The sequence below is a fragment of the Lipophrys pholis genome (assembly GCF_963383615.2).
Source record: "Lipophrys pholis genome assembly, chromosome: 4".
Lineage (NCBI taxonomy): Eukaryota > Metazoa > Chordata > Actinopteri > Blenniiformes > Blenniidae > Lipophrys > Lipophrys pholis.
Genome location: NC_137637.1, coordinates 35,307,052 through 35,316,972, shown reverse-complemented (window position 1 = coordinate 35,316,972; position 9,921 = coordinate 35,307,052). Strand labels below are relative to the sequence as shown.

Below are 9,921 nucleotides of genomic sequence, written 5' to 3'. Positions count from 1 at the left end.
GCGTTCACGGACCCACACACACACGCACGCACACACAGTCGCGCGCTCACCGCTGAGCTCATCCGTGCGGTGCGAAAAACCCCGCGATGTTTCGACGCGTAAAACCGCGATCATTTTCAAAAACTCGATATTAATACAAAATTCATTGGATGTTATCACACATAGAACCACTTTTTTTTAAAATTGATATCATACTAAATTATCTGCAATGTATGCAATTTTTTTTATTTAAAACATGAAATTACATTCAATTAAGTTGTGATATTATTAGATATAGAACTACAATATTTTTTCCCCAAAACACAAAGCAAATATCATGTAACTTAAAGTGTGATGTTACAACACATAGAACTGCAATATTTTAAAAAATTGCAATATTAATGTAATGTCATTACACATAGAACCACAATTTGTTTTAAAATGTGATATCATACTAAAATAATCTGCAATGTCTGCAATATTCTATTAAAACAGGTATTTACTCTAAATTAAACTGCAGTATTATTAGATATATAACTACAATATTTTTTTCCAAAAACACAATGTTATAAAAAATAGAACAGTCATATTTTTCAAAAATGCAAATTCATGAAAATGAATACTGCGATGTTATCACACATAGAACTGCAATATTAAAAAAAAAAACTATTACTGTAATGTTATTACACACAAAACTGCAAAATCTTTCTGAAATGCGATATTATACTACATTAATCTGCAATGTTATTAAACATTGAGATGGAATATTATTTTAACGTGAAATCATACTAAATTAAACCACAATGTTATTTAATATAGAACCACAATACTTTAGAACAGTGACATTTTTCAAAAACACTTTGTCGTGCTGGGGCGAGGGAAGTCTGGGCGTCCCTCCTTAGACTGCTGCCTCCACGACCCGGCCCCGGATAGGATGGATGGATGGATGGATGGATGGATGGATGGATGGATGGATGGATGGATGGGTGAATGGATGGATGAATGGATGGATGAATGGATGGATGGATGGATGAATGGATGGATGGATGGATGGATGGATGGATGGATGGATGGATGGATGGACAATGTCATGCAAATTAAACTGCAATGGATTTTATAGCATGATATTATACTAAACTGAACTACGATAGAATCATAGAAGTTTGATATTTTTAAAGACCTGATATTAACACATAATTATTTTAATGTGAAATTAATCGATTCAGCCACGATGTTGTTGTGACATCATGCAAATTAAACATGTTACAACACATAGAACTGCAATGTTTTTTAAATCGAGATATTATAGAAAATGAAATCTCAACGTCATTCCACTTAGAACAGCGCTATACTTTGGTATAGTGTTGCTGTGGCTCAGCTGGTAGAATGGGCTGTTGTCCAAGAACAAGGTTGGTGGTTTGACTCCCACTTCAACCTGTCTGTGCACCATAGTGTCCTGAAGCAAGACGTGGATTTCTGAATTTCTCCCCCAAAATTTTGCATTTTCACTTGAAAACTGGGCCTAAGTTAAGGCTCTTTACTTAAAACACTCAGACACTTCTAATTTCAGATTGTGTTTTTGTCAATCCAGAGGACCCCCCCCCCCCCCCCCCCCCCTCAATACATAAACATGACTTGCAGCATTGATCATTAGAAAGTATCTGCTTCTGTCTGAGGATTTATTTCAAGGTGCCTCAGTTTTATGGACTTGGGCAGCAGGGCGGGGTGGGGTGGGGTTTGGTGTCACGAGAGGGGATCAAATTCTGCTTCTGGCTCCAGAGCACCCCTGCTGTGCTGTGCTGAACGGACAGCTGAGACTAAATCGATGCCGGATGAGACCGAAGGAAGAGTGAAGAACACCGGGAGGCTTCCCTGCTGCTCCCGCTGTTTCATACAAACGTCCTATATTAAGAGATGTGACGGAAATATTCAGAGATACACGTCAGTGTTTGCAACTTTTATCAGTGAAACGGTCTGTTCTTCTGATCAAATACAAATATCAGTTTCCACTCAGTTCTCTAACCGTGTAACCAAACCCACGTATGAACTGACCTCCAGAGGATAACAGATCAATGTCTTTGGTAATGGAAGGTTTAATTCTGAACACATCTGAGCCTGAAACAGCTTCAACTTATTGTTTTAGCGGTTTTATGTCAACAAAAGGAAATCCAATGTTGATTAAAACTACAAACAATTAATTAAAGTGGCAGATGTATTTTGGGCCTCAGGTCGTGGGGATGAAAATGTTGCTCCTTGATTTCTACAACGCCAGCAATAGAACAGCTTTTCTTTTGTTTTGAAAAGGTTCCTTCTTGAGGTCTGACATGTATAGATTGTGTGAGTGGTTCTAAGTGGTTTTAAGGTTTTCACTGTCTCGTCTAACAGAGCTAACATCGGTTATCCAGTCACAATGTTCGCTTGGAGTAATAAAACAAAACAGTCGACATTAACACAGAATGTGAAGCGTTAAATAAAAGTGTCTCTATAAACTTGAGGTTCCTCAGTTAAAAGTCAATTTTGAAAAACAGATGACTTCTTAGTTTTTATTGAAATATTTTTGCAAAAGTACACGTAGAAGAGACACCACATGGACATTAAAGCAGAAGCTTAGATCATCATAATACATATTAATAATTATACATGAATAAACTAGAGCTACACTCGGTAGAGCGCAGACCTTCACCAACACCACATTTGTTTGTGGAACCGAGTTAGCATTGCTAGCATGTTAGCTCATATGGATGCTAACTAGCCTGTCAGGTCGCTACATCACTGTGAAACACTGAGCAGGGAGCGTCTCCATGGCAACAGACGCCGATCTAGTTACTTCAGCCTGAACCTGTGGCCCATGTCACCATCCCTCCTCCATCACTCCTCCATCACTCCTCCATCACTCCTCCATCACTCCTCCATCACTCCTCCATCACTCCTCCATCACTCCTCCTCCTCCATCCCTCCTCCATCACTCCTCCATCCCTCCTCCATCACTCCTCCATCCCTCCTCCATCCCTCCTCCATCACTCCTCCATCCCTCCTCCATCCCTCCTCCATCACTCCTCCATCACTCCTCCATCACTCCTCCTCCTCCATCCCTCCTCCATCCCTCCTCCTCCTCCATCCCTCCTCCATCACTCCTCCATCACTCCTCCATCCCTCCTCCATCACTCGTGAATAAGACCCTGAGATACTTAAACTCCTCCACCTGGGGAAGCTCCACCCCCCCAACCTGGACAGAACCTGCCATCCTTTGGACTCTGACTGGAGGTGCTGCTCTGCATCCCGACCGCTTCACGCTCAGCTGCGAACCGTCCCAGTGAACGCCAGAGGTCCTTTGCGACGCCGCCAGAATGACGACATCGTCCGCAAAAGGCAGCGGCGTCGCCCTCCAGCCTTACATACAAACCAACAAACCAATAACTAAATAAATACCTTCTCAGCCAATTGGTGAAGGTAAATATCCAGCAGGGGAAAGAGAAATACAAGTTCAATAATTGTTTGAAATTCTGAGTGATGGAGATGAGGAGGAAGGCCACCAACCACTTCTATTCTAATATTCTGTCTGTTTAGTCCCTCTTGCCACATAAACCTCCTTCCTTAATCTCAAGAGGAAGGTCAGTCTGTCCATCTCATGAATCTCCGTGATGATCTCAGTCCAGCCATCCACTGAAGGTTTGTTCACCAGTTACCAGCTTTCTTGGCTGCTGTTGTTTAGAGGTTCTGGAGGTGTCCCTCATTTCCTGAGAGGGTAAATGGATTTCACTATCTAGTGCTTTTCAACTGCTTCAGCAGTCCTCAAGGAGCTTTACATTGTAAATCACATTCACCCATTCACAGACACGTTCACACCCCAATAGAAACAGCTGCCATGCAGGTGCTCAGTCTATCCATTGGGGAATTGAACCTGCAGCCTTCCTATTGGGAAGGGTGGACCAGCTATTCCTGCTGGTAGCTCAACTAAATAAACTGATTTAAATACCAGTAGTATTTCTTCGTCTGAGAATATGTGTCATGATATTCCAGCTGTTTTTTCCGAGGCCAAACCTCGCTGGCGTACTGCTTCACTGTCATTAAGTACTTTTTCATTTTTGGGTTGCCAAAGAAGATTCTCCCACTAAATTCACTGGATCCTCTTTGATATTGTTTGTCATGGTCCCTTCCCTTTACCTTGACAGAGTTTTGGGACCGATGTGTTACTCGTACAGCTTTGTTTGATTTGACTGACGGAGAGCAGAAAGAAATCGAATCCCAAACCGTGGAACGATCATACGTGACAGAACAGAGTGGATTTTTTTCAACTTGGCTTTGCCCCTGGAGAAAACGACTTGCCCCCCTGGTGTAACCTGTTGGTGGAGCAGGTGGAGCAGGTGGGGGTCCCGTGGGGGCGGCTCCTCCCGGACCCCTGCAGAGGAGCAGCTGTCACCCAGCGCCAACAGTCGGACTGCCTTTAGCTTCTTATCCCAGTTTGACTTCAGTGTGTGGGTTCACCAGGGCTGAGGGTCCGATCAGCTCAAACACTTTGTCTCTTCATTAACACCACGATGTGCAGATTTTAATCTTTCATCAAGCTGTCACTGAGTATGACACAAATAAAATCCCTTACACAGTAATTCAGCTCACTTTTATTTATAAAGCGTAATTCCATTCATAACTTAAATCTAAATCTATAATATTTGAAACTGATGCATTTAATAAAATTATATACAATCATTAAAATATACATGGAACTCATTTAAAAACATATTTAGTCAAAATAGAATTGTTATACCAAAAACCAGGGATGAAGTGAAAACATAAAGTGCATTTCCTGAAATGAGTCTAATTCCAAACACATTGTGTTCACATTATCATATAAGATGTTTGCACCCCCAATCTGCTCGCTCAGTGGAGGGGCTATTAAAGGATTTACATAAAGCTGATTTGTTCCTGACTTAGACTGACTGTCGGATTTTAACTGACGACTTCAAGATTCATTCAATTATGTGAGTTATACTCTGAGCCGCCGAGGCGAATGTGGGGCAAAGAGCAGCAGATCGAGGCGAGAGGATCGACTTGATGATTCACCTCAGCAGTAAAGTACAAAGAAGAATTGACAGTGAACAGTAAGGTTAAAATGTAGGCGGGGTTGTGAACGACTTGGGGGCGTGTCAGGTGAAGAACCCGGAAGCGGGCGTCAGAGTAAAACCCTTGATCCTCAGTGCTAGGTACCTCAATGGAGAGGTGGAGGAAAATGTAACCGGTGGTTTGGGTTTTTTTCCGTGTCATCCACAACTTTAGTCAGTGGAGATGCAGGAAAAGCCGTCCTTCTGTCCCGGAACAAAGAGTGAGGAGGGACGGCGTCTCCTGTGTGTCCTGCTGCAGTGTAACAGAGATGAGACAGTCAGACTCTTCTGAGAGCCAGGGAAGTATGGAGCAGGGAGAGAACTAAAACATGCAGGACAGGGGCCTTCGAAGACCGGGGTTGGGCACCCCTGATCCAGATTGTAGAGCATCCTACCTCCACTATCTGATGGAACTGCAGCCACATAGTACTGACAGCTAAACTAATGCCAATGCTACAATAACACAGACTTAACTGAGGCAAAGACTGGCCATTTTCAGGACTATTCATGATCAACCAAGTACAGCACATTTGCTTTGCAAGATGTGACTTACTCCTGAAAATGAAAATGGTTTGGAATGAACCGGGTGATTGTTGTGGATTTCAAAGACAAATTTCTCACTTTATTTCATGATTTGGGTGTTACAATACAAAAAACAACACATAGTTATATAGTTTATTTCTAGCTTTCAATTTCATTTTTTCCGCTGGCACCTGAACGCATCTCAATCCTACGTGATGACGTCAACCAGAGTTCCACGTTACGTGGTCACGCTCTGATGCTACATGCTAGCTGCGGCTGCGCTCCGTGTTGCTGGTGTCTCACCTGCGGGGGAAACTGTCCATAAACACCCGCTAACTCAGCGACTCAACCCGCCGTCCCTCTCCGGAACGCCTGAGTGGCCCGCAGCCATGGCTCTGCAAGGCCCGGAGGAGCTGGGGGAGCAGGTGGAGGAGCCGGAGGACCTGGACGACCAGGACGCGAGTAGCATCTCCCCGGCCGAAGAGATCACTCTGCCCCCGGGGCCCGGGGGCGACGAGGAGCCGGAGGAGCCTCTGCTGCTGCCGTGGGACCGCTTCTCCGCCTGGCTGCACTGCATCTGTGTGGTGGGCTTCGACCTGGAGCTGGGCCAGGCCGTGGAGGTGAGGTTCGCCGGGGGTGAGGCAGGCAGCCCGGGCTAGCAGCCCGTTTGGGATGAGACTATTTCCCGGACGGGAATCATTAAACAGCTGTTTTACCTGGTGAGCTTGTTGTCTTCCTCTGACCAGACTGACCACATGTTCATGAAGAAGAGACTCCGATGAGGTGGAATACGGTTCCTGGTGACTCGTGTGGTTTAGAATACCACACACCCTGGACTTAGTCTGTCCCAGCAGCATCGCCCGGAGCTCCAGCTCCTCGGATCCGAGCTGCCAGAATCTAAAATCTGTTTGAAAACCTTAAAAGTTAACGGACATCACACCTGCTGCCACCTCTTTTACCTGCATACCTCAGTACTTACAGAAATCTAAACTACAGTGAGAGTACCATCAGACCACTGAGCAACAAGTAGAACTGCAGTTTTATGTGCTGTTGCTTTGCAGATTTACCAGATTAACCTTCCCCAGAGTGAGAACACAGCAGGAGGCTGCTCTGCGGCTTCTCCACTAATCAATTAGTGTTTGTTCAACAGTTCCTATTTCACTAAACTCCTGTTTACTGGCGGAGGGACACCTTATTAATCAGTTATAAACAGTTGTTCTGACCCAACATGAGCTGTGAAGAGCAATAACACCTCCTTCTTCTTCCGTCTGTCGATGAGATCATCTCAGTTTCTACTCATTAATCTGTTTCTCTAAGAAGAGCCGACTTCCAGGTTATAGAGCATCTTCCTCCACTAACTGATGTAACTTCAGCTAAACAAACTGATAAAGTACCTCCTCTTCACCTGATGAACTGATTGAAATTACTTTTATCTCCTGAGGAATCAAATGAATGTCATGAAAACGTTCCCGTTGTTCTGTCGTCATGAAGTCTAAACAAGTTTCATTCTCAGATCTTAATGAAAATTAACCAGGAATCAGCTGGTTTTGAACCGTTCCTCGAGATGAAGCAGATATTCTCTGCTGGTCGTCCAGTTCTTTCTCTCACTTGTCAGACGCAAGCATCTTTAAATACTACTTAAATACTGCTTTATTGACTGATGCAGTATGTTGATTTCCTGCTGTGTTCCAGGTTATTTACCCTCATCATTCCAAGCTGTCAGAGAAAGAGGTGAGTCAAACAGACGGAGCTGCTCTGCTTGTATGTTCACCTCCGTTTGAGCCGTTTCACCAGCAGCACGTCACAATTCGGACACAATCTTGTGAATTTATGTTGATAATTTCTGATGATTTGTTCACCGCTGTGTTCGGCGGTGACGTGCTCGTGGTGGTCGAGGTTGTGGATAAAGAGTCGTTGAGTCCCACAAGCTTTTAAAGTGAAAACATGAAACATTCATTGCATTTTGGGCGTCTGTTTCCATGACAACGGTGCTCGGAGCCGCTGAAAACACAACTTTTTAACAGCTCCCAAGATGGAACTTATTGAAAGAGCACTACAGCTGTAGGAAATACTGTCATCTTAACAATAGTTAATATACTGCCCTGGACTTGGTAGTTTTATTTTGACAGTCACCATAATAACAATCCAACTTGGTAGTTTTATTTTGACAGTCACCATAATAACAATCCAACTTGGTAGTTTTATTTTGACAGTCACCGTAATAACAATCCAACTTGGTAGTTTTATTTTGACAGTCACCGTAATAACAATCCAACTTGGTAGTTTTATTTTGACAGTCACCATAATAACAATCCAACTTGGTAGTTTTATTTTGACAGTCACCGTAATAACAATCCAACTTGGTAGTTTTATTTTGACAGTCACCGTAATAACAATCCAACTTGGTAGTTTTATTTTGACAGTCACCGTAATAATAATCCAACTTGGTAGTTTTATTTTGACAGTCACCATAATAACAATCCAATTTGGTAGTTTTATTTTGACAGTCACCATAATAACAATCCAACTTGGTAGTTTTATTTTGACAGTCATCATAATAACAATCCAACTTGGTAGTTTTATTTTGACAGTCACCGTAATAACAATCCAACTTGGTAGTTTTATTTTGACAGTCACCATAATGTGCGTGTTCTCCCAGTGTTCATGGTTGTTGCGTGTTTGTTCTGCACACCTGGAAAACTTTTCTTAAAAACAATCGATGCGATTTCACTTGAAAGGTTGTCGTGCACACGAGGCCTGATATAGAAGCAAAGTGATGCGTGTGTCTGTGTATATCTTGACTTGTGTCTCTGTAATAGAATCGGTGTGTCTTTGCTGGGATTAGAGGGTTTGTTTGCCCTGGGTGTAGACTGGCAGGATCACTCTTGTCAGGCTTTCCCTTCCCGAGCTAGAACCGTAGTCCTGCTCAGGTATTTCAGACGGACCACAGAAGAGGACGTCTGGCGGATGTGAACCTCTGAAGCCTCGTTTACACGACAGCCTCTAAGTCAAAACGTAGTTTTTGTGTTTCGTTAGGGTTAAAAGTTTCACGTCTATACATACGTTTACGTGGCAACGGCAGAAATGCTGAAAACGATGTAGTGTCCATGTTGAGCCACTAGTCTGTGCTGTTTGTTCTTCATACTGAAACCACACACAGACTCCCAGAGAACAAAACACTCCAAACATCAACGATGGCGAGTGGCGTGGTGCACATGGGCAGTACCGTCGTCTCCACGGCGCCGGAGTCCCAGCTGGTCCAAACAGCTTTTGTTTCCAGCGCCGTTGTCGTGTAACTGGACTCTATGGAAGTTCTGCACTGTCATTGGAAAATGGTTGCCGTGTTCCGTAACGTACACGTCTCTGTTCACTGGTGAAAGTCCCTGCAGGCACACAGATCTCACTACAGCGTTCACAGCTCGGGTCGTTACACAGAACATTATTGTGAAACTCTGGGAGTCAGACGGTGAACCTCACTGAAGACGTTCTGTTTATTTCTTCTAATTTCTTTTCTGTGTTTATTTTAGAACGTGTGCAACATTTTAATAAAGATATATATAAAACAGAAACGCTCCCTGTGACAGTGAGGCTGATAAAGAAACAATCAATCACCCCGTAGAGAAATTCTCCGTATAAAAGTCGGTCTGTTGCTCCACCTGTTGCTCCACCTGTTGCTCCACCTGCTGCTCCACCTGCTGCTCCACCTGTTGCTCCACCTGCTGCTCCACCTGCTCCGTACAGGTAGAAAACAAATGTTCTCTCCTTTTCCAGAAAACCAGCATCTGCTACCTTTCATTTCCAGACTCCAACTCAGGTGAGTTTCTCTCCCAGACTCCTGCTCTGACTTCACAGGTGAACGGATGAATGTTGGACTGTATGGCAGGCTGGATCAGGTGTGGATCAGGTGTGGATCAGGTGTGGATCAGGTGTGGATCAGGTGTGTGGATCAGGTGTGGATCAGGTGTGTGGATCAGGTGTGGGGATCAGGTGTGGATCAGGTGTGTGGATCAGGTGTGGATCAGGTGTGGGAATCAGGTGTGGATGAGGTGTGTGGATCAGGTGTGGATCAGGTGTGGGAATCAGGTGTGGATCAGGTGTGTGGATCAGGTGTGTGGATGAGGTGTGGGGATCAGGTGTGGATCAGGTGTGGATCAGGTGTGGGGATCAGGTGGGGATCAGGTGTGGATCAGGTGTGTGGATCAGGTGTGTGGATCAGGTGGATCGTGTGTGGATCAGGTGTGGATCAGGTGTGGATCAGGTGTGTGGATCAGGTGTGTGGATCAGGTGTGGATCGTGTGTGGATCAGGTGTGTGTGTTTGCA

General features: G+C 44.1%; 1 protein-coding gene across 2 annotated transcripts in view; it reads left to right on the top strand.

Moving 5' to 3' along the window:
• The first annotated feature begins 5,848 nt into the window (after positions 1-5,848).
• The window catches only part of dennd6a (DENN/MADD domain containing 6A), a 23,824-nt gene continuing 19,751 nt past the window's right edge, over positions 5,849-9,921 (top strand). Inside the window, exons 1-3 of one of the 2 annotated variants that reach the window (XM_080461231.1) lie at positions 5,849-6,220; positions 7,293-7,331; positions 9,372-9,414. In XM_080461231.1, coding sequence (XP_080317357.1) covers positions 5,864-6,220; positions 7,293-7,331; positions 9,372-9,414 — 439 coding nt within the window. In that variant the 5' untranslated portion in view covers positions 5,849-5,863. The remainder of the gene's footprint in view (positions 6,221-7,292; positions 7,332-9,371; positions 9,415-9,921) is intronic. The other variant, XM_080461230.1, reaches the window with a different exon arrangement.